This window comes from Microtus pennsylvanicus, chromosome 1 (genome assembly GCF_037038515.1).
Source record: "Microtus pennsylvanicus isolate mMicPen1 chromosome 1, mMicPen1.hap1, whole genome shotgun sequence".
NCBI classification, from domain to species: domain Eukaryota; kingdom Metazoa; phylum Chordata; class Mammalia; order Rodentia; family Cricetidae; genus Microtus; species Microtus pennsylvanicus.
The window spans coordinates 141,879,240-141,902,885 of record NC_134579.1 but is presented as its reverse complement, the minus strand read 5'-3'; the positions used below and the strand labels follow the sequence as shown (position 1 = coordinate 141,902,885).

At 49.7% G+C, this 23,646-nt stretch overlaps 1 protein-coding gene across 1 annotated transcript in view; it reads left to right on the top strand.

The window, feature by feature from the left end:
- Eml2 (EMAP like 2) overlaps positions 1-23,646 on the top strand; it is a 29,823-nt gene that overhangs the window by 4,925 nt on the left and 1,252 nt on the right. Inside the window, 17 exon segments of the mRNA XM_075990063.1 lie at positions 452-480; positions 974-1,103; positions 3,415-3,564; positions 4,797-4,866; positions 4,948-5,058; positions 8,587-8,682; positions 9,838-9,972; positions 11,844-11,943; positions 14,703-14,857; positions 14,960-15,085; positions 18,984-19,115; positions 19,560-19,627; positions 19,981-20,069; positions 20,263-20,360; positions 20,916-21,003; positions 21,391-21,486; positions 22,219-22,349. Of these exon segments, the coding sequence (XP_075846178.1) occupies positions 452-480; positions 974-1,103; positions 3,415-3,564; positions 4,797-4,866; positions 4,948-5,058; positions 8,587-8,682; positions 9,838-9,972; positions 11,844-11,943; positions 14,703-14,857; positions 14,960-15,085; positions 18,984-19,115; positions 19,560-19,627; positions 19,981-20,069; positions 20,263-20,360; positions 20,916-21,003; positions 21,391-21,486; positions 22,219-22,349 (1,804 nt within the window).

Genomic DNA, 23,646 nt, shown 5'->3' with positions numbered 1-23,646 from the left:
TCCCTCCTACTGTCCTTTCTCTCCTCTGGAAGAGGAGGTGGAGACACGCCCCTTCCTCTGAACAATTCTTTGCTTTCCTGACTGCTTGAAGTTTGGGGTGCTGGGGGGAGGGAGGCGAGGGACGCTGGGAGCATTTTGCCTCCTGGGAGGGAGGGTCTCTAGTGACCACAGTCTTCCAGGATCGCGAGCCTGCCGCTTCGTACTGTGTGACCCTTGGCGGTCTCTGCCTCTCTGGGCCTGTGTCTTAGGCTCTTCAAGCTCTAACGAGCAAAGCACAGGGCCTGCAGAGAGGTAGCGCTCCGCTCCTGACTCGCCTGGTTATTCGTTGGAGGCCCGCAGAGCCAAGGGGTTTGAGGGGTACTTCCTCTCCTATCTTATCTGCCTGCTAAAACACCCATTTTCTTCCCTCCCCTCTCTCTCTCTTTTTTTCTCCTGCATCTTTTCCTGACAGGAAAACCAAAGAAGTTATCTTCAGCATGGGTGAGTGGGGAGGGTGGGCGTGGTTTCACTGACTGTAGCCTGCCAAAGACCTGGGGTCCTGGCTACTGGGCCTTTGCCTGTCTGGCTTCATTTTATCCACCAGTTAAAAAGAAAAAGAAAGAGAGAGAGAAAGGAAGAGAGAAGAGGGTGGGGAAAGGGGGCAGAGGGAGGGAGGTGTGGTCAAAGCCAGGAACCCTGCATTTGGGAGGCTGAAGGCGTTTTGGAGTTGAAGGAAGGCTAGCTCGGGCTACATAAAGAGATCCTGTCTATATATAATGAACTGGCTGCGGCGGCTCACACTTGTAATCCCAGCACTTGGGAATCTGAGGCAGAAGGATCACCTTGAGTTCCAGGCCAGCCTGGGCTACACAGAGAATTCCAGGCCAGCTGTAGAGACCCTGTCTCAAATAACAATAACGACCTTAGTAACGTTCTTGGAGTGGGGACAGGCCTAGGGCTGGGTGGAACCTGACCTCTGAGGCTGTCTTGGCAGAGGAGGGGTCTGTGAAGATGTTTCTGAGAGGCCGCCCGGTGCCCATGCTGATCCCAGACGAGGTGGCACCCGCCTATAGCCTGGACACCCGCTCTGAGCTGCCCTCCAGCCGCCTAAGGCTAGACTGGGTGTATCCTTTGGCTATGCTGTCTGCCCTCTTGGAAGACAGTAAATCTCAGTGAGGGACTTTCGGGAAAGAGGGGCCTGAGGCAGGGGTCTCTCAGGCCCGTTTGGGGGAGGTGGGATCAGCTCAGGGAGCCCAGAGAGAGAAACAGAATGGCTGCAATGACCTCTGTGAGTTACTCATCCGGGGAATATTTGGCACTTGCTTGTGAGGTAGGTTGTTGAACTCCCTGTTAGTCAAGGACGATCCTTAGCACTTGATCTTCCCTGCCTGCACCTTCCAAGACCTGGGACTGCAGAGTAAGAGCGCATCACTGCACCCGGCTCTTGAGTATCAATCAGATAGATGTCAGCCACCGTGATCAGTTTCCCTGTGGATGGTCTTCACAGATCTCAGCTTAGGAGTGGAGAGTTGGGGGCTGGGGCACATGGGGTAGCCCTGGAACTCTCTTTGTAGACCAGGCCGGTCTTGAACTCACAGAGATCCTCCTGCCTCTGCCTCCTGAGTGTTGGGATTAAAGGCATGCGCCATCACCGCTCAGCTATAAAAAATATTTCTATGAGAAGTTTTCAGTGCTGGAGGGCTATCATATCAGGGAGTCACAGTTCTCAAAAAAACAAACAAAAAAAAAAAAAAACAAAAAACAAAGGCTGAGAATCCAACACCCAGGAACCAGCCAGAGAAGAATTAAAGGAAAAACCTTCCAGACTAAGAATGCCATGGGTAAAATGACTGGGTGGCCGCAGTGAATTTGAACCGCTTGGGAAACAGAAAACAGCCTTAGGGGGTGAGCTGGAACTGTCTGTCCTGCTTCTGGCTGACTGTGACCTTGGAGAAGTCACCTTCCTCCCTGTGCCTCAGTTGGTTGTTTCCTCTGAAGACTGTATTTTTTGACCTTAGGATCCCAGGACTGTGGGATTATGGGTAAGAGGCAGGGCTTGGGAGGCTGCATTTTAGATGGTTTGTTGGATAAAGCTCTTGTTTCACAAGCATGAGGACTGGAGTTCTGATCCTCTGTACACTCATAAATGCCGGGTGGGCATGGTGGTAGCCTGTGATCATGAGGTAGAGTCATGATTGTAGGGGCAAGCAGGCTAGCTAGCTGGAACTAAACTCTGGATTCAGTTAGAGTACCTGCCTGAATGAAAATGAGAGTGACTGAGGAAAACATCCAAAGTTAAATCAGACAGCCACAGATGTACACACACATTTATGCATACCTGCACACACTCATGCAGACATGTGTGCATACAACACACATATACACGCAAGAACATTTTTTAGAGATGCTGGCTCTATAGTTCAAGAACCACACATAGAGATGGATAGAACTCAGGTAAGTGCTATACAAGCCACTGAGCCACACCCCAGCCCCTCACTGGGGGATTCTAGGCAGGGGCTCTACCTCCTAGTCTCTCACTCATGGAGTCAAGGTAAGGTAGTTTATCTCTAGGTAAGTTTATCTCTTGCCTTAGCCTTCTAAGTGCTAGAATTACAGGTGTAATTCCCACAGCCAGCTCTCTCTTCTCATAAGGCACTGTTACTAGGTTTAGGGCCTATGCATATCATGTGGGATGACTTCATCCTGAGATCCTAATCACATTTGTAAAAATCCATATTTCATCCATGATTGCCACAATTGATGGGGAGGGTCAAGTTGGGGACCTAGCAAAGCGTGGTGACTTTAGACTGTAATTGCAACCCTGAGGAAGTTGAGGCAGCAGGATTGCTGCCAGCTGAAAGGCTAATCTGTGCTACTTTGTAGAATAGTGTTTACAAGCAAACGGGGCCGTGGAGAGAACTCAGTTAGAAAGTGCTTGGTGTGCAAGCGTGGAGACTCAAGTTCCATCCACAGCACCACAGAAAGATGAGACATGCTTGTGGCTACAGTCCCAGCACTGGGTGGGGTAGAGGCAGGAAGATTCCCCGGGGCTTGCTGGCCAGCCAGTCTAGCTGAATCTGTGAACTCCAGGTCCCACAAGAGACACTTGTGTCGAATGAAGATGAAAAAATAAATATAAAGCTGGGAAGCAGCTGGGGAGCACACCCAACCTCTAGCCTCTGCAGCTGGGGAGCACACCCAACCTCTAGCCTCTGCAGCTGGGGAGCACACCCAACCTCTACCCTCTACAGCTTTCTACGGTTGTGAATGTAAGCTCATATACAAACACACAAACGGGAACTTATATTTTGGGAACACCATGGTTCACCCTGCAGAGGTGGGGTGGAGACAGGAAAACATTCCAGTGGCCTTATGACTCCCAGTAAGCCCAGAGGTACGGAACAGGTTCCTTAACCCAGCCCTGGGCGTCTGCAGCTATGGCTATCGAGGCCGGGACTGCAGGGCTAACCTTTACCTCCTGCCCACCGGGGAGGTGGTGTACTTTGTGGCTTCCGTGGCTGTGCTGTACAGTGTGGAAGAGCAGAGACAACGACACTACCTGGGGCACAACGACGACATCAAATGGTGAGTTAGGGAAGAACCCAGGCTTGGGCGTTGATCCAATCTGTACCTCCTGGGGCTCTTTCCACATGGCTGCCAACATGGAGTGTGGAGCAATGCCAGCTCTGCACAATGAGAGCACCTGCTACCCCGGGTGGAATCTAGTGGGAAAATAAGCGTATATAGTGTTTGTTTTTTTTTAATGTGCATTGGTGTTTTGTCTGCATGTATGTCTGTGTGAGGGTGTCAGATCCCCTGGGACATTAAAGTTACAGATAGTTGTGAGCTGCCATGTGGGTGCTGGGAATTGAACCCAGGTCCCCTGGAAGAGCAGCCAGTGCCCTGAACCACTGAGTCATCTCTCCAGTCCCTTTGGTATTTATCTTTTTTGTTTTTTAAGTGTGTACGTGTGTGTATGTGCCTGTTTGTATGCACACCATGTTTGTGTAATGTCCCCATAGTTTATCCGTAGTTACAACAGGTTATCAGCTGCTCAGTGTGGGTGCTAGAAGCCAAATCCAGGTCCTCTGGGAGAACAGCAAATGCCCTTCCACTGAGTTCTCTCTCTAGCACACGAGCTTTTATTTTCTCTATTGTGGAAGGGTCTCTACTTAGCCCAGGCTGGCCTGGAACCTGCGGTGTAGCCAAAGCTGGCCTTGAACTCATGACTCTCCTGCCTCAGCCTCCCTAGTGCCGGGATTGTATAACATGCCTGACAGTTGTATCAGATAGACTGATGCCCTCACCCAGTGTTCCAAGTTTTTGCTTCTTTGAAGAAAGTGACCCAGCATTTCAGGTATTTCCGTGTTGGGATTTAATGTTTTCATAGGCACTGTTTTTAGGACGTGCCTGAGCTGGGTGGAGTCAGGAAGGTCAGAAGTTCAACGTCATTCTCAGCTTTGCAGCCAGTTGGCAGCCTGGGCTTCATCAGATACTGTTTCAATAAACAAATGAAAGATTTCTTTCTTTCTTTTTTTTTTTTTGTTTTTGTTTTTTTTTCCAGACAGGGTTTCTCTGTGTAGTCCTGGTTGTCCTGGAACTCACTCTGTAGGCCAGGCTGGTCTCAGACTCAGAGATCCTCCTGCTCCTGCCTCCTGAGTGCTGGGATTAAAGACTTGTGCCACCATGTCTGGTAAACATTTTTACAATTCATGTTTGTCGAGCAAACAGCTTAACCTGCTGAGGAAGGCTCACTGCCCCTGTGAGTTTTTCCCTCCCCATTGCTGAATGTTCTTCCTCTGTTTCTCTGCCCCCAGTCTGGCTGTCCACCCGGATATGGTCACCATTGCCACAGGACAGGTGGCAGGCACCACAAAGGAAGGCAAGGTATCTGTAGGGAGTAGGCACTGCACAGAGGGACTAATGGAAACTAGACCCTTAGAGTAACTGCGCTTCTCTTTTCTGCAGCCTTTGCCACCCCATGTTCGTGTCTGGGACTCGGTTTCCCTGTCTACCCTCCATGTCCTCGGCCTGGGGGTGTTCGACAGAGCTGTGTGCTGTGTGGCCTTCTCCAAATCTGTAAGTCTTTGGCCTACTCCCTTCAGAAAGCACTTTCCTATGGGGGAGACTATACCTCATTATGACATCACAATGAGGTCATACACTCCTTCAAGTTCCAGGTCTTGGGGCCTCAGGCCTGTGACCCAGAGCCCAGCATGTGGCACAGTACACCGGAATCACAGCACACCCTTCTTCTCCATTGGCTGACTCCCGTTGGGTTATTTTTTGCCTGAGCATTCTGGAAGGTTCCTTATCTCTCAAGGTTTCAATCCCAGCACTGAGGGCCTTGCACCATCCACTTCCCCCATCAAAGCGGAAGTTAAAGTAATCTTCCTGGAATTTGTGGAGCACTTCGGTGTTGATACAACTGCCCTCCTCTTCCATTCCCATGATTGATTGAGTTTTTTTTTTATTGAATGATAATTTTATTTGAAAGTGTTGCAGGTGGATTGGGAAAAACAAAAATTCTACTCCCCAAAGATAGTTTAAGAAACACTGGGTTTGGCCGGGCGGTGGTGGCGCACGCCTTTAATCCCAGCACTCAGGAGGCAGAAGCAGGTGGAACTCTGGGAGTTCGAGGCCAGCCTGGTCTACAAGAGCTAGTTCTGGTACGGGCACCAAAGCTACAGAGAAACCCTGTCTTGGAAAACAAAACAAAACAAAACAAAACACTGGGTTTGTGGGGTACATGTTCATGATCCCCACAGTGTGGAGAACAAGGCAGGAGGAGCCTTGGCTATGTGAGACTTTGTCTCAAAACCACAGCTCAGTTGGGTGTGGTGGGATATGCCTTTAATATTGGCCTTCTTAGGAGGCAGAAACTGAAGGATCGCTGTGAGTTCAGGCAAACTTTGATTATATATCCAGTTCCAGGCTAGCCAGGCTGCACAGTGAAACCCTGTCTCAAAACACAACAACAAAATATCAGGCTAATCTATTTCTTTTTAAATTTTTTTGTTTGTTTGTTTTTGTTTTTTGAGACAGGGTTTCTCTGTGGTTTTGGAGCCTGTCCTGGAACTAGCTCTTGTAGACCAGGCTGGTCTTGAACTCCCAGAGATCCGCCTGCCTCTGCCTCCCAAGTGCTGGGATTAAAGGCGTGCGCCACCACCGCCTGGCTTCTATTTCTTTTTATTATTGTCATTTTATTATGATGATAATTATTTTGAGACAGGGTCTCACTATTGTAGCTCTGGCTGCTCTGAAACTCATTGTGTAGACCAGGCTGGCCTTGAACTCACAGAGATCTGCCTGCCTCTGCCTCCCAAGTGCCTGGCTTTGTATTTTTTAAAGGATTTATTTTTGGTTGTTCTCACCTATGTGTGGGTACCTGCATCCATATCCAGGAAAAAGCATAGATGCCCTGGAGCGGGAGTTACAGGCTGTTGTGAGCCATCTAACATGGGTGCTGGGGATCGAACCTGGGTCCTCTGGAAGAGCAGCAAGCACTCTGAACCACTGAGCGTCTCTCTAACCCCCGGTTTTGCTTTTATTTTTAAAGTTAGCATGTAAAATAATGAGCCTGCTCTGATATTTTCAATGTCTATGTCACTGTGTCTAGCCCACGCTCAATCGCCTAGGACCTGCGGCTATCCTTCCCAAATCAACTTTATATTATCTTTTTTCAAACACTTTTATTTATTGCGAGTGTGCTGGCACATGTACATACACCCAGTGCCCCAGCATTCCCGTGGAGATCAAGAAAAACTGCTGGGAATTTCTTCTCTCCTCCTGCCATGAGGGTCGTCCCAGGGGTGGAACTTAGGTCAGGCTTGGCGGCTGGCACCATTACCCACTGAGCCAGCTTGCCAGCACCACCCATCCAAGTCCGACAGCCAACTTTGATAATGGCTGGATTTCATGTACATAAAAGCCATTCCAGGGATGGGGGTGTGGTCCAGCGGCAGAGCACTTGCCAAGTCCGCACACTGCCCTGAATTCCATTTCCAGCACCAAATGGGGAGGGGAAGAAAAAGCAATGAAAAAAAAAATCACTCAGGAGGCAGAGGCACTGCCTGGCTACATAGCAAGCCGGAGGGAAGACCTGTTTCAGCATCCCTCATTCTGTGATAGTGCAGAGTAGATGGGGTCAACAAGAATTCTAAGTGTGGAGGGCTGGAGAGATGGCTCAGTGGTTAAGAGCATTGCCTGCTCTTCCAAAGGTCCTGAGTTCAATTCCCGGCAACCACATGGTGGCTCACAACCATCTGTAATGAGGTCTGGTGCCCTCTTCTGGCCTGCAGGCATACACACAGACAGAATATTGTATACTTAATAAATAAATAAATAAATATTAAAAAAAAAGAATTCTAAGTGTGGGAGCTGGAGAGGTGGCTCAGTGGTTAAGAGCACTGACTGCTCTTTCAAAGGTCCTGAGTTCAACTCCAAGCAGCTACATAATGGCTCACAACCATCTGTAATGGGATCAGATTCCTTCTGGTGGGCATGAAAACAGAACACTCATATACATAAATAAATAAATATCCAAGTCTTTTTAAAAAAGAAGAATTTAAATGTATTTATTCACTTTGTGTTTGTGGTACGTACATGTGCACCGCATGTGTGGAGGTCAGAAGACAGCTCACAGAAGTCAGTTCTCTCCTTCCATCTATGAGTCCTGGGGATTGAACTCAGATCGTCAGGGTTGGCAGCAAACACTCTTACTTACTGAGCCATCTCACCAGCTCATATCCTGCGCAATCAAGTGAGACCCTTTGTCAAGCAAAGATGGATGGGGGCTGGGGTGTGGCTCAGTGGTAGAGCCCTGCCTAGAATCCCCCAGTGAGGGGCTGGGGCGTGGTTCAGTGGTAGAGCCCCTGCCTAGAATACCCCAGTGAGGGGCTGGGGCGTGGTTCAGTGGTAGAGCCCCTGCCTTGTGTATGGCAGGTTCCATCCCCACTATCACACAAAAAAAGATTTATTGTTTTGGATTTTTCAAGACAGGGTCTCTGTGTAGCTCTGGATGTCCTGGAACTCACTCTATAGACTATTTCTGACCTTGAACTTAGAGATCCACCTGCCTCTGCCTCCTGAGTGCTGTGCCACCACCACCCAGCTAAAATATTATTCTTATGTAGGGTAAAAATACTTTACTAGTGTTATCTTACTTTCATCTCCGCGTACTGTGATAAAATAGCCTGAGCAAAGCCACTTAATAAAGGGAAGGTGAGGAACTAGGAGCTCGACGCTGCTGGCGTTGCTCCCACGGTCCGGAGTGGAGAGCACTGAGTTCAAGTATGCACTCATGCTGGTGCCAGCTCACTTTTTCCACAGTTCAGATTCCCCTGCCTAGGGCACGCTGCTGCCCACAGTGGGCGGTTCCTCCCATCTCAAGATAACCCAGGTGACGCCCCTCAAACATGCCGGGAGACCAGCCTGATCCAGACAGCTCCTCATTGAGACTGCCTTCTCAGTTGACTCTATCAACACTGACCAACGCAAATGTGCCTTATATGTCATGCTTATGAAGGTCTTTGCACAGGCAGCTGGGTGAATGAGCTGGAGTGGGGTGGGGGAAGGTATCCTAACCCACCCCTCTGTCTTCCACAGAATGGGGGCAACCTGCTCTGTGCAGTGGACGAATCCAACGATCATGTGCTCTCCGTGTGGGACTGGGCCAAGGAGAGCAAGGTGGTGGATAGCAAGGTGAGAAGGCTTGCCTTTCATGTCCCCTCCCTGTGAGTGTCCTCTCAGGACATGCTGGGCCATACGGTTGGGAATCTGCAACTAGACTCATCTTAAATGGGGGCTTTGGTGTCATCTGTTGGATGACTGTGCCGACGGTGACTGCTCTGTGAGCGTTGGGTCCTTCCAGTGGAAAATGAGGTCAACAGTGGTGTCCTCCTCACAGGAGGTCGAAGGCTGGGCATCATGGATGGGGCTCAGTACAAAGTTAACTGTGGTATGAATCCCAGAATACAGGGGGAAGCTGAGCAAAGAGATCGTGAGTTGGAGTCTAGTCTGGGCTACATAACAAGACCCTGTCCCAAGAAAAAGAGAGATAGCCAGGCATAGTGGCGCATGCCTTTAATCCCAGCACTTGGGAGGCAGGTGGATCTCTGTGAATGCAAGGAAGCCTGGTCTACACAGTGAGTTCCAGCCCAGCCAGGGCTGCATGGTGAGCCTCTGTCTCAAGAGGTGGGGTGAGGTGGCTGGAGAGATGGCTCAGAGGAATAGAGCACTGGCTGCTCTTCCAGAGGTCCTGAGTTCAAGTCCCAGCAACCACATGGTGGCTCACAACCATCTGTAATAAGATCTGGTGTCCTCTTCTGTACTGCAGGATACATGAAGGAAGAAACCTATATACATAATAAATAAAAATCTTTAAAAAAAAGAGAGGTGGGGTGGGGGTGGGGAGACATGATCAGGACGTAAGATATTTGCCTATAATCACATGCCTGCGCTGAGAGCAGAAAACCGGATTCTAGATGGGGGCCCCTCTTTCGGAAGGATAAGGGATAAGGGGATAAGAGGTGGTGTCAGGAATTAGACTTGTGACCTGGGTTCTAGACATTGCTGTGATGCAGCTGTGTAGCCTTAGGCAAGTGTTTATGTTCTCTGAACCTCATCTATGAGGGAAGCACTAATGGGCCTCATCTCCCAGAGGACCATGGGGATTAAGCGAGTTTTATAAGTGCTCAGCTTAGTGTGTAACACAGACTAGAGGCTCCCAAAGGGCCTGCTGGTATACTCCCTGTTCCTGCAAGCGGGCTCACAGGGCAGGCCTATGGGATGGGTAAGGCGTGGTAGTCCTGGTGGCTTTTAAGTCCTCATTCAGAATCTGTCCTGACCCCCTCCAAGTGCTCCAATGAGGCCGTGCTGGTGGCCACCTTCCACCCCACTGATCCCAGCCTGCTCATCACCTGTGGGAAGTCCCACATCTACTTCTGGAGCCTGGAAGGAGGAAGCCTGAGCAAGAGGCAGGGCTTGTTTGAGGTGAGTGCCGGGGATTGGTGGACGGCCAGGCAGGGATACCCAGTGGGATAGACAGTCTGGAGGGCTCCAGGGGTAGCCGTGTGGGGACACTGCCAAACCTGAGTTTCTTCACCCCTCTGAGAGGGAATCCTGGTGAGCTCTGGTGTGTGAGGGTCCAGTGGCTGAGAGCACAGATGCTCTAATGGAGATGCCCACGGCTGGGGAGTCACAGAGAGGAACTGCAGGGAGAGGGGACTCTGCAGATAAAGTGCTTACCATGAGTACATGGGACTGGAGTCCCCAACCAAGTGAGCATGGTGGCACACCTACAGCCCTTGGGAGGGGACAGAGAGGACTCCCAGGGCAAGTCAGCTAGCTAGAGTAGCTGAATCTGTAAACTCCAGGTTCAGTGAGAGCTCCTGCTTCAATAGAAATATGTGAAGAGCAATCAAGGAAGACATCTGACATCAACTCCACATGTACACACGTGCACACACATGTGAGCACACACTGCACACTCACATAGCACAGCAACATGCATGCGAACACAATAGCACACCCACCCACACATGTGAACACACACACACCGTACAAGCCTGGCAGGATGGCATGTGTTTATAATCCCAGCACTGGGGAGATGAAGACTGGCGGATTCTTGGCCCATTGGTCTGCCAACATCGCCTACTTGGCAAGCCCTGGAGTCCCAGTGAGAGACCATATCTCAAAAAGACGGTGAGGGGAGCCAGGCTTGATGGATCGCTGGGTCGTCAAACATGCAAAGTGTTCTGGTGGAGACTCAAGTTCCCAGCAGCCATATCAGGAAGCTCCCAGGAATCCAGCGCCCGCTTCTGCAGGCACCTGTACTCACTGGCATGTGCCCACACACATGTGAGCGTGCACACACACACACATAAACACACATACACACACACAATTTTTAGATAATTAAAATACAAATCTAAAGAAAAACAAAGTTACATAGGCAAGATGGCTCAGCAGTTAAAAGTGCTCGCCCCAAAGCCTGACAGTCCCTGGAACATACATCACAGGAGAGAACTGACTCCCACCGTTGTCCTGTGACCCCCACAAGTACATGCTGGCACAGTGTGTCCATACATACACCCATTTACCAAATAATCGTATAGAATAAATAAAAAGCATAATGAGATTTTTTTTCAAAACCAAATCAACATACCAGGTGTGATGTCAACACTCCTTTAAACCCTGTGTCCTGGCACCTGGAGGCAGAGGCAGTTAGATCTGTATGAGTTCAAGGCCGTCCAGGACTACATAGTACAACTCTGTGTATAAAAAAGAAACAAACAAAAATAAATAAATAAATAAATGGGCAAACTGGAGAGATGGCTCAGAGGTTAAGAGCACTGATTGCTCTTCCAGAGAACCTGGGTTCAATTCCCAGCACCCACATGACAGTTCACAACTGTCTGTAACTCCAAGATCTGACACCCTTATACAGACATGCACACAGACAAAACACCAATGCAAATAAAATAAAAATAAATAAATCATTTAAAACAAAAAAGAAAAAGAGCCAGGCGGTAGTGGTGTACATTTTTGATCCCAGCACTTGGGCGGCAGAGGCAGGCGGATCTCTGTGAGTTCAAGGCCAGGACTACAGAGCGAGTTCCAGGACAGGCTGCAAAGCTACAGAGAAACCCTGTCTTGAGCAACTGATAATGATGATGATGATGATGATGATGATGATGATGATAATGATGATAATAATAATAATAGAAGCAAAAAGCAAGGTGAATGGCTTCCAAGGACCAACAACATTGCTGTCCTCCAGCCTCCGTATGAATGTGCGTGTATACTCACCCAGACATGTCCGGTGACACTGACGCCTCCCCTTCTCTCTTTCCACACTGTAGAAACACGAGAAACCAAAGTATGTGCTGTGTGTCACCTTCTTGGAAGGTGGCGATGTGGTCACTGGAGACTCTGGGGGGAACATCTACATCTGGGGCAAAGGTCAGTGTCAGTACACTAGTTTGGATTCTCACCTCTGTCTTTTCTAGCACCCCTGGCTGAATCTCCCTTTCTTTAACCACCCTGTGTGGCACGAATGTCAGTAGAGAGTAAATTTCTCCTCCTTTCCTATGTGTGTGTGTGTGTGTGTGTGTGTGTGTAAGAGTGTGGAGGCTTGAAATGGCTGTCAAGAATCATCCTTAGCCACCCTTCTACCGTATTCATTGAGGCAGGTTTCTCAATCAAACTCAGAGCTCATCGATATAACCAGTCTCACTAGGAAGCTTACTCTTGGATCCTCTGTCTCACTCCTCCAAGACTGGGCATTTGAATTCTGGTTATAAAACTTGCACGGCCAGCACTATAACCATAGAGCTATCATTCTAGCCCCACTCTAGGTTAAATTCTCTTTTCTTCTTCTTTTTAAAATTATTTATTTGGGGGCTAGAGAGGTGGCTCAGTGGTTAAGAGCACATACTGGAGCCAGGAGGCACCACAGTGGCGCATGTCTTTAATCCCAGCACTCCAGAGGCAGAGGCAGGTGGAGCTCTGTGAGTTTGAGGCCAGCCTGGGCTACAAAGTGAATTCTAGGACAGCCAGAACAGTTACACAGAGCCTGATTTAAAAACCAAAAGAGAAAAACAACACATACTGCTCTTCCACAGGACATAAGTTTAACACCCAGCACCCATCAGGTGACTAGCAATCACCTGTAACTCTTGCTCTGGGGATCCAACTCCTCTGGCTTCTGCAGCCATTTGCACTCATGTGTGCATGCCTAAGCATGCATACATGCATGCACACACACACGCGAGTTAAAAAATAAAAATAAATCTAAAAATTCTTAATGATGTATATGAGTGTTGTGCCTGCCTGTATGTGTGTGCACCATGTGCATGCAGTACTCACCAAGGCCAGAAGAGGGTGTCTGATCCTCTGGAACTGGAGTTATGGATAGTTGTAAGCCACCATGTTGGTGCTAGGAACTGAACCCAGGTTCTCTGCAAAAGCTACAAGTGCTCTTAATCTCTGAGCCACCTCTCCAGCTCTTAAGATAAATTCTTATTTTGCAGTTCTAGCATCCTTGGCAAGGCTCAGCTCAGGTGTCCCCAACTCTGTAAAGCCATTATTGGTTCCCAAAACCTTATTCTCTGCTGGTTTCATAGTAGCAGCAAAGGCCCAAGTATAAATGTGTGAAATGACTCAGCCACAGCCAGTGTGTTGTGTGAATAATTGGACAGAAGGCTGGGTGGATTTATGTGTATGAATGGAAAAGTGGGGGAGGATGGGTGGATAGTGGGTGGATTTGTGAATGGGTAGATGGGTGATGGACAGGTGGATGAATGGGTGAGTAAATGAGGGATTAAGGAACAGGGGTGGATGCATGGATACATAAGGAATGGATACACTGATGCACGAGTGTGTATGTGGGTGAATGAACGGATGTACAACAGATGTCCTTGCCTGGGCACCGAGTCATCCCAGACCCCTATAGTCCCCTCAGCAGCCCTTAATCCTTCCTACTGTACCTATTTTGCAAGAGAAGGTTCTTCCTTCTGCTTGGATAACTTTTCCATCCATTTGTCCAAGGCAACATCAGCTCAACCCTTAAATCCTTAATGAACCATCCCTTCATCCATCCAACCCCTCACTCAGCAGGCTGGAAACCCCATACAGGATTTCACACAGTCCCGGTGTCCCAGCATGGTGCCAGCCACCTTGTGTCTTCACTGACTGGTGATGGCAAGTTTGTCTCTGCCATTGACGTGTGAGCCCTCTAAAAGTGTGATATGAGATTGTCTTGGTCCCGCTGTGTTCCCAGATGAAACTCAGCCCAGTGCAGCTAAACTTTTGTTGGTGGAATGGGTGGATGATGAGCGAAGAGACGGCGGATAGATGGGTGGAAAATGAGTGGATGTTTAAGTGGAGGGAAGGACTGACTGACGGATGGGTAGTTTAATGAAGTGAGTGAATGGATGAACGATAGTAGGGGTGGATGAAATGTTAGATCAGGAGATGGATGAATAGGTGGGTGGATTTGTGAATGTGTAGATGGATGATGGACAGGTGGGAAGTGGATTAATGGAGAGACAGAAGAAGGCGTGGATGGATGGGTTGAATGAGTGGGAAGATGGATGAATGGGTGGATAGATGGACCAATGGATGGATGGATGGGGTGGGTAGATGGATGGATGGATGGATGGATGGATGGATGGATGGATGGGTAGATGATATATTGATGAGTGGGTGGGTGAGGTGGTAAATTGATTGATGGATCAATAGATAGATGAGTAGATGAATGAATGGGCAGTGGTGGGTAGAAGGAAGGAAGGATTGGCTGCTGGATCATTAAATAGAAAAGTGTAGATAAATGTATGGGAGGCAGATGGATACGAGGAAGAAAGAAAGGACTGATGGACTAGGAGATGGATGGATGGATGGATGGATGAGTAGACAGATGAATCTGGCAGAATTAATATGTGATGAATGGGGAGACGGACAGGTGGCCGACCATTAGATAGTGGGGAAGCCATGGAAAGGTATGTGAGTGGATAAACCACAGGATGGATGGGAGAGTTCAGACGATTCAGTGGGTAGAGGATAAAGTTCGTGGATGGTGGGCAGATGGATGGTCAGTGGGCAGAAGAACCAAAAGAAAGACAGATGAGTGAGCAGGTGGCTGCTGGCCTCACAGCTTTAGGTAAGGGTTCAAGAGAGGAACAGCCTTCCCATGCCAACTCCCATGCCCGATCCCCCCACAGGTGGAAACCGCATCACCCAGGAGGTACTGGGAGCCCATGATGGCGGCGTGTTTGGGCTCTGCGCCCTGCGGGACGGGACGCTGGTGTCTGGAGGGGGCCGCGATCGTCGGGTGGTCCTATGGGGTTCGGACTACAGCAAGGTGCAAGAGGTGGAGGTGAGGATGTGGCTGATGGGGGACGACTTCGTAGGATCCTAACCACACATGCCATGCCACTCCACCTCACATGTATCCTATACACACATCTACCCAACTCAGGTCCCGGAGGACTTTGGCCCTGTACGCACTATAGCAGAGGGCCGGGAAGACACACTGTACGTGGGGACCACCCGTAACTCCATCTTGCTTGGCTCGGTGCACACTGGCTTCTCACTGCTTGTCCAGGTGAGTGACTCTCCAGTTCTGTTCCTGCCCCTAAATGTACCTCCTACATCCCCCCTGCCAACACTGTCATCACTGTTGCCCCTTGTCTCCATTTCTTCCCCTTCCTCTTCACATCCCTGCCTCATCCCTTTCTCCTTGGCCTGAGAAACCCCATTTCCCTTCCCTTCCATTGTCTTGTTTCACCTCGGACCCAGAACTCCCCAGAAGGGTTACCTGCCTTCTAGAATGGGTCCCTAGCACCCTTGCTGCCAACTAGATTGCCTCTTGCTGATCTGATTGGGGATAGCATCCTCTCACCTGGTTGATAAGTGTTCTTGCAGATTGTCATATTGTTGTGTTAGTCCTATACCCCTCAGGGGTCCAACTCTTAGAAAGCTTTACCGTGGGCCTGACTTTATTAATCCTCTCTCCCCTCTCCTCCTCTTTCCTCTCTCCTCCTCCTTTCTCCCCTTCTCTTTCCCCCTCCTCCTTTTTCTTTTCCTCCTCATTTTCCCTTTCTTTATGTTTTTTTTGTTGTGTTTTTATTTTTAATCTTTGAAATTTGGATTTCATGGAGCCCAGGCTGCCCCCCAAACTCACAACAGAGCCAAGTCTGCCCTTGAACCCCTGACCCTCCTACCACTACCCCTCAAGCACTTGGATTACAGGTGTACACCGCCACCCTGGGCTCCAATTTCTTCTTGTAACTCAGATGCCCACTCCTCCCTCCCTGCTGTGCCATACTCAGTTAGAAACCCACCTAGTAGGAGGCAGTATAGCTTAGTAGTTTGGAACTCAGAGTCTGGGACTTGGCTACCTGTAAAGAAATCACAACCCTGTCACTCATCACTGTGTGATACCGGATCCGTGAATCACCGCTGAGTGCCGCAGAGATGGGGAACGTGACTGCATGAGGATTTGCGAGGACCCTGGGTCACTTCACCATAGCATACCATCGAGACTGCTGTCGGAGTCAGAGGAGCTACTCACAGTAGTGAGTCCTAGTGACTCTAGCTCAGTGGTCCCCTTCCCTTACCTGATCCTTGCTGTTTTTTTCCTCTGCACTTCTAGCTGACATCTGTGCTGCTACATTTATATGCTGCTCTGGCCTTGGTTTGGCTGGGGAGGTGGCTCAGCCTGTAAGGTACTTGCCTAGCAAGGGTGCAGATCTGAGCTTCATCTGCAGAACCTGTACTGAAAGCTTGGTGTGGTAATGTGCATGTAATCCCAGCATGGAGGAGGCAGAGGCAGAAGGAGCCCTTCTCAAAGGAGTGGACAAATTCCCAAGAATGACTGTACCCCAAAAGATAGAGGAAAGCAAGGCCAGCAGGATTTCTTTTTATTGTTGTTATTAATGTGTGTGGATGTTTGCCTGTGTGTGTTTGTGTCCCACATGTGTGTAGTGCTTGCATTGGCCAGAAGAGGGCATCAGATCCCTTGGAGCTGGAGCTTCAGGTGGTGTAGATGCTGAGAATAAAACCAGGGTCCCCTGAACAGCCAGTACTCTTAACCACTGAGCCCTCCCTCCAGCCCCAGAATTTTTCCATCATTGATTTGTGGGTTGGGTCTCACTGAGTATCTGGGATAGCCTAGTAGTTGCTGTATAACAAGCGTAGCTTTGAACATCTGGCAGTCTTCCTGCTGGGCTTACAAGTGTGTGCCACCACATCTGGCTTGAATAGCAGGACTTTCCTGGAGCAGAAAAGACCCTTAACAACCTCTAGGAATATTTAGTTAAATATATATTTGTTGTTTTGAGACAGGATCTTCCTTCCTTCCTTTCTTTTTTTTTTTTTTTTTGAGAGTGTTTCAAGACAGAGTTTCATAGTTTCATTGTGTAGCCCTGGCTGTCCTATAACTTGCTTTGTAGACGAGGATAGCCTCGAATTCCTGAGATCCTCCTGGCTGTGATGCCCAAGTGCCGGGATTAAAAGTGTGCACTGCCAACGCTGCCTGACTTGAGACAGGATCTTTCTATATAGCCCAGGCTGGCTTCAAAGTCAATCTTGCCTCAAGCTTCCTAGCTGTTCAGATGTACAAGTGGGAGCCAGCATTCCCAACTGTATTATTTATATATTAGTAATATGTGTTAATGTAGCATAATTGTGATTGATTTATAATATCAAATCACAATATCAATTTTGCCTGGGGCTATTTTCGGGGCTAATAATTACTGGTCACTTTTATTTTCTGAGGACCTTCTTTAAGCTAGCCTGTTTGCCACTTTCATTTGTTTCTTTCATGTAGTGCTGGGAATAGAATCTAGGGCCCCAGATATGCCAGGCAAGTGCTTTTCCACTGAGCCACGCCCTCAGCCCCTCACTGGGGGATTCTAGGCAGGGGCTCTACCTCTGAGCCACACCCCCAGCCCCTCACTGGGGGATTCTAGGCAGGGACTCTACCACTGAGCTATATTCGCAACCCTTTTGGTTCTTTTGGGTTTTTGTTTTTGTTTTTTGACTTTTGAGACAAGATCTTGTATAGCCCAGGCTGGCCCTGAACTAGCTATCTACCTGAGAATGACTTTGAAGTCCTGATCCTCCAGGTTTCTGTTACGGTGCCTGGTTTGTGTGTAGCACTTTCTAGTCATGTTCTGAGGGAGCACAGCAGTGCTCTGAGGAACATGGGGTAGCTGGCCACATTTTAGAGAGCAGGAAACTGAGGCTCCCAGCCGGGCATGTGGCATACACCTGTATTCTCAGCAGTCAGAGGACTACACAGTTGGAGGGTTTCTGTGACCCAGCCTGTTCTTGACAAGAAAGGGAAGCCCTGTCTCAAAATCTCATAGGGCTAGGAAGATGGCTTGGTTGGTAAAGTGCTTGCTGTATAAACTTGAGGACCTGAGTTTGATTTCCCCAGAGCCCATATATAAAGACTGAGAATGGAAACATGCCTAAAATTCAAGAACTGGAGAGGCTGAGGCAGGCTGGTCCTCGGGGCTTGCTAGCCCTCCTGCCTATCCAAGTTGGTGTGTTCTAGGTTTCGAGAACGACTCTGTTTGAAAAGTAATGGAGTAGAGGCCATTAGGTGGCTCAGTGGGGAAGGGTGCTTGCCACCAAGCCTAACAACCTGGCTTCGGTCCCTGGAAACTTCATGTGGAAGGAAGGTGTCGTGCAGGCCTTGACAATACCCTGACACCCACAAAGTAAATAATGCATAGATAAAGGAGCAAGAGATAAAGATACTTAACGCCCACTTCCGGCCTCTGCACTCAGGTTACACATGCACACACACACACACACACACACACACACACACACACACAACACTGAGGTTCCAAGGTGAGGTCAGCTGGCTAGGTGACTGGTTCCTCTGTGTCCTCCATGTGACCTTAGATGTCCCAGCTCTGTGACTCAAGACAAAGTCTACTAGGTTTTCCCAGATCCTTAAGGCTGAAGTCTGGGAGGTGTCTAGCCAGGGTGGATGGAACCTGTGTGGCCACTGAAGGCACATTCTGAGCCACCCTCCTCTCCCTTCCATTCTATGAAGGGGAAAACAAAGGTTTTGTGGGAAGGGACAGGATTTGCTTCAAGACACGGGGTAGCCAGAGTCAGCTCCCATCACAGGAGAACATGCCTGCACAGAAGGGGATTGCCGGGTCCTGGATGCTGGTCTAGCACTTTCTTTCTTCCTTCCTTCCTTCCTTCCTTTCTTCCTTCCTTCCTTCCTTCCTTCCTTCCTTCCTTCCTTCCTTCTTTTTTTCTTCTTTTTGGTTTTTCAAGACAAGGTTTCTGTGTAGCCGTGGCTGTCCTGGAACTCACAGAGATCCGCCTGCCTCTGCCTCCTGAGTGCTGGGGTTAAAGGCATGCGCCACCACCGCCCGGCTAGTGCAACCTTTCTTTCTGGCATCAGAGCTGGCTAGGGGAAAGACCAGCTTTGCCGCCTCCTTCCTGTCATCTTCTGTCTCTCCCTCCTGCAGGGACACGTGGAAGAGCTGTGGGGCCTGGCCACGCATCCTAGCCGGGCTCAGTTTGTGACCTGTGGGCAGGATAAGCTGGTGCATCTGTGGAGTTCAGAGGCCCACCAACCCCTGTGGAGCAGGACCATTGAGGTAATGGGATGGGAATGCAGACATAGGAGTCTGCAGAAATTGCTGCTGTTCGGACCTCGGGGCTTAGCACATCTGGATGCTACACATGATCTCTTTAAGAAGGGTATCTTGCCAGGCAGTGGTGGTGCACACCTTTAATCCCAGCACTCAGGAGGCAGAGGTACTCAGATCTCTGAGTTCAAAGGCCAGCCTGGTCTACAGAGTGAGTTCCAAGACAATCAGGGCTACACAGAGAACCCTGTCTCAAAAAACAAAAACAAAATGGAAAAAAAAGGCATCTTGCCAGGCAGTTCTTCTGTTAGCATGCTCAAGAAACGGGAATGGCCCCTGGTGGTTTCTGGAAGGCATGGGAGAGCAGAGAGGACCTCAGGCTATGCTAGGTTCTGAGGCTAGGGAGTACCTAGATGGTCTTTGGGACCCCACCTTTTTTCTCTTCCTTCCCAGGACCCTGCCCGTTCGGCTGGCTTCCATCCCAGCGGCTCTGTCCTGGCAGTGGGCACAGTGACCGGCAGGTACTGCTGAACAGACCAGATCTTTACCAGTTTCTTTTTCTCTTGCCCTAAAGCCCTTAGAGCCCCTCACATTCTAAACCCACTGCTTCAGTCCTAAGGGCCTGCCTGTAGCCCCGCCCCTTGCAGCCGGTGTATCCCCGTGTGGGGCTCTGCTCACCTATTTGAATGGCATGGACTTCTAAGTGGCAGGAGGACAGAGAAGAGGAAAATGTTGTTCAGCTCTGTCCATCCTAGCCTGACCCCCTGACTCCCCACTCCTCACTGTCTGGCTCCATCCAAGGTAGCCTGGTCCCGCCCCTCAATTCTGCCCTGCCTTAACAACAGCTCATCCCCCACCCCCCACTCCCTTCAAGGTGGTTGCTACTGGACACAGACACCCATGACCTGGTGGCTATCCACACAGATGGCAATGAGCAGATCTCCGTGGTCAGCTTTTCCCCAGGTAGGCCTGGGATCCTGGTGAGGCAGGGTCGTTGGGGGTGAAATGCAGACTGGGGGGTGAAAGGCTACAGTTCCCCCCATGGGAGGGGCTAGTCATGGGGGAGGCGGAGCCTGGGACTGTGGAGGAGGGGATGAGTCTGGGAGAGAAGGGGGCAGAGTCTGGGTGCCTCCTCATAGCCCCTCCCCCTCCCCAGACGGGGCGTACCTGGCTGTGGGCTCCCACGACAACTTGGTGTACGTGTACACGGTGGACCAGGGTGGCCGCAAGGTCAGCCGCCTGGGCAAGTGCTCGGTGAGTGGGCAGTGGTCCCCAGCCCGCGCCACCACCCCAACCTGTGGGGTGCAAAATTAACCATTTTTCTACCCCAAGGGAACCACAGCATCAGAACTCAGCTGATTTTTTTTTCTTGCCCTGACTATGTCAAGGTGTCTCAGATGGCCCCCATCCTCATCTCTTACTGTGTTCTAAGTAGCCCCTTTGTGAAGCCCAACCCTCACTTTCCAAGCCCCGCCCTCATTTGTAGCCCCGCCCCTGCATCCTAATCTCTCCCTCCATCCAAAGAGCACCTCTGTGTAGCCATGCCCACCATGTTCAAACCCCACCCCCTGTGTGGAGTTTTCCCCATTGTCTGAGCGCTTTTTGTCAGCCCCACCCGTGATGGTCTGGCCCCGCCCGTAGTAGTCTGGCCCCGCCCCTACTCTCAGAAGGCCTTTGTATCCTCCCCCCCACCCCCAGCCAAACGTGTTCTCACTCTGTATATTTTGCCTCCTAATCCTGACTTAATCCATCCCCTCTCCCTGACTCAACCCTCTCCTTTGCTCTAAGTGACCCTTGCGTCCCCTGCAGGGCCATTCCAGTTTTATCACCCACCTGGATTGGGCCCAGGACAGCACCTGCTTTGTCACCAACTCCGGAGACTACGAGATTCTGTACTGTGAGTTCTCTGACAGTGGCCAGATTGCTTTCTTTTGCCGCTTCATTTGCATATGATTTACATACAGCTCCTGTTTCCTTGAGCTAGTCTGAGCTGATCTGATTTGGAAATTAGCAATCTCTAGCTCGTGATTTCTTTCCCAGTGCATCCTATTTTCCTTCTGCTTTAACAATGAACAGAAGATTTTTTGCAGAAGGTACCCAGCTCAGGTTTTGGCATGTCAGCTCCAAAAATCCAGCCTTCAGCTGGTCCACACAGACAGAAATAAGCTCAGGGACCTTTGTTTTGACCCCTCTGTCTTGGACCTCAGTGCTAGTTTATCTGGGAAACAGACTGGTTATGGCAGATCTTCAGGCCCTGAACATCTCTTCCGATTGTCTACGCCAGGGGATGCCGCCACCTGTAAGCAGATCACCAGCGCAGATGCCGTGAGAAATGTGGAATGGGCTACCGCTACTTGTGTGTTGGGGTTTGGGGTGTTCGGTAAGTTCTGGAATGAGGAAGGTCCCACTGAGTACTGGAGCTCTGAGAAACCCTCACTAACTGGGTGGTACTCTCGAGGAAGGGCAGAGCGAAATGACCACTGAGGTCCCTCAGAGCTGTAATGTAATGAGACCGAATGCATAAAGCACCTGGCTCCGAGGGCTCCATGCTGAAGCTCCGTCAGGTCCGCAAGCCGTCATCCCAGGCGGCAGGAGCACCATTGGCCTGCAGGAGCAGTGCTGCTATAGCACAGTGATGATGGTGGTCCCAGCTCTGCTCTTCTGCAGCTCACAGTGCAATGAAGAAGGCAGCCGCCCCTGAGACAGTGTGGCTGTACAGGGAACTGGCTGGGGGACACATTTGATGGCACTGCAGAGGGAGTATTGGCCGAAGCCTTTGAAGTTAGGAGGATCTATCTCCTGGAGGGAGAGCCAATTGGGCTGAGACCTGGTGGGTCAAGCCACGCCCCAGCCCCTCACTAGGATTCTAGGCAGGGGCTCTACCACTGAGCCACACCCCCAGCCCCTCACTGGGGGATTCTAGGCAGGTGCCCTACCACTGAGCCACATCCCCAACTTTTTTCTTTTTTTAACTTTTTGAGACAAGTTTCAATAAGTTATCCAGGGAGGTCTTTAACTTCTTCCTTTTGCTTCCCATAGCTGGATTTATAGGCCTGTGCCACCATGCCCAGTAGTCAGGCATCTTTCATCCCTTCCCTTGTCATGTCTACAGGGATCTGGCCTGAGGGGGCAGATGGCACAGACATCAACGCTGTGGCCCGCTCTCATGATGGGAAGCTGCTGGCTTCTGCTGATGACTTTGGCAAAGTGCACCTGTTCAGCTATCCCTGCTGTCAGCCCAGAGTAAGTCTCTCTGGGGCCTGAGGGGTGGGAGCTGGCACTATTCACTCCTTTATGGGGATGAGAGCTCAGGCTTGCTTGAAAGTCCCTATATAACAAAGGGTGACCTCAAATTCCCACCAATTCTCCTGCTTCTTTCTCCTAGAGCTAGGATTAAAGATGTGTGCCATTAAGCCAAGTATATGTGTTGCCAGAGGTAGAGCCCAGGTTTCCTGGACCTCTCAGCTCCTCCCTAGTCTGATGTTCATCTTTTCACTTTCTTTAGGCAACTCATTCCTCTCTGGGCCTCAGTTTCCCATATCTGTAGGAATGTCTTAACTGCCCAGGGTCCTTCATAGGGTTTTGAGCCGCAGTCCGTATCTCTGAGGTTTCTGAGTATTTTCTCTGTACAAATGATCACCTACTGTGTGCCTGGGCAAACAAAATCTCTGAGGTTCCTGTGCATGCAAAGCACACCCTTAATCCTAGCACTCGGGAAGCAGAGGCAGGTGGATCTCTATGAGTTCGAGGCTAGCCTGGTCTACAGAGCAAGTTCCAGGACAATTAAGGCTACACAGAGAAACCCTGTCTCAAAACAAAGCAAAACAAGACACCATGAGGCTATTGCCCTAGACTCTAGGGTTCCCAGCAACGGTGATTTCCGTACAGGCCGAGAACAAGGACCAGCTTCTACAGAACCGAATTCCCGGAGCTGCTAGGGACTGCTCCTGCTACAGAGCTACCCTTTTCTCTTACTGAAGCAGAGTTAGGATTTAATGAGGATATTTTAATGTAATTTAAGCATGAGGGAGACACTCAAAAGAAAGATACATCTGAGAACATGAATTTGGCCTTCTGACTTCTTCTTCTTCTTCTTCTTCTTCTTCTTCTTCTTCTTCTTCTTCTTCTTCTTCTTCTTCTTCTTCTTCTCCTTCTCCTCCTCCTTCTCCTCTTCCTCCTCCTCCTCCTCCTCTTCTTTTTCTTCTTCTTCGTCTTCTTTTTTGTTTTCGTTTTGCTTTGTAGACCAGGCTGGCCTCAACAGAGATCTGCCTGGCTCTACCTCCCAAGTGCTAGGATTAAAGGTGTGTTCCACCATCACCCGGATACTTCTGGGCTCTTCAAAGAAGAGGAAAGTAAGCCATACCTGACTGTGGGCATGCGTTCCTCATAGAGACTCATCATACCCCACTCTCTCTATATACATAATGGGAACTGATTCAGTACAGGCAGGTTATATCTTATATCTATCCTTTATCTATCTTCAGTGCTGGGGATAAAAACAAGGGCATCATGCATACTATGCAAAGGCTACCCCTGAGCT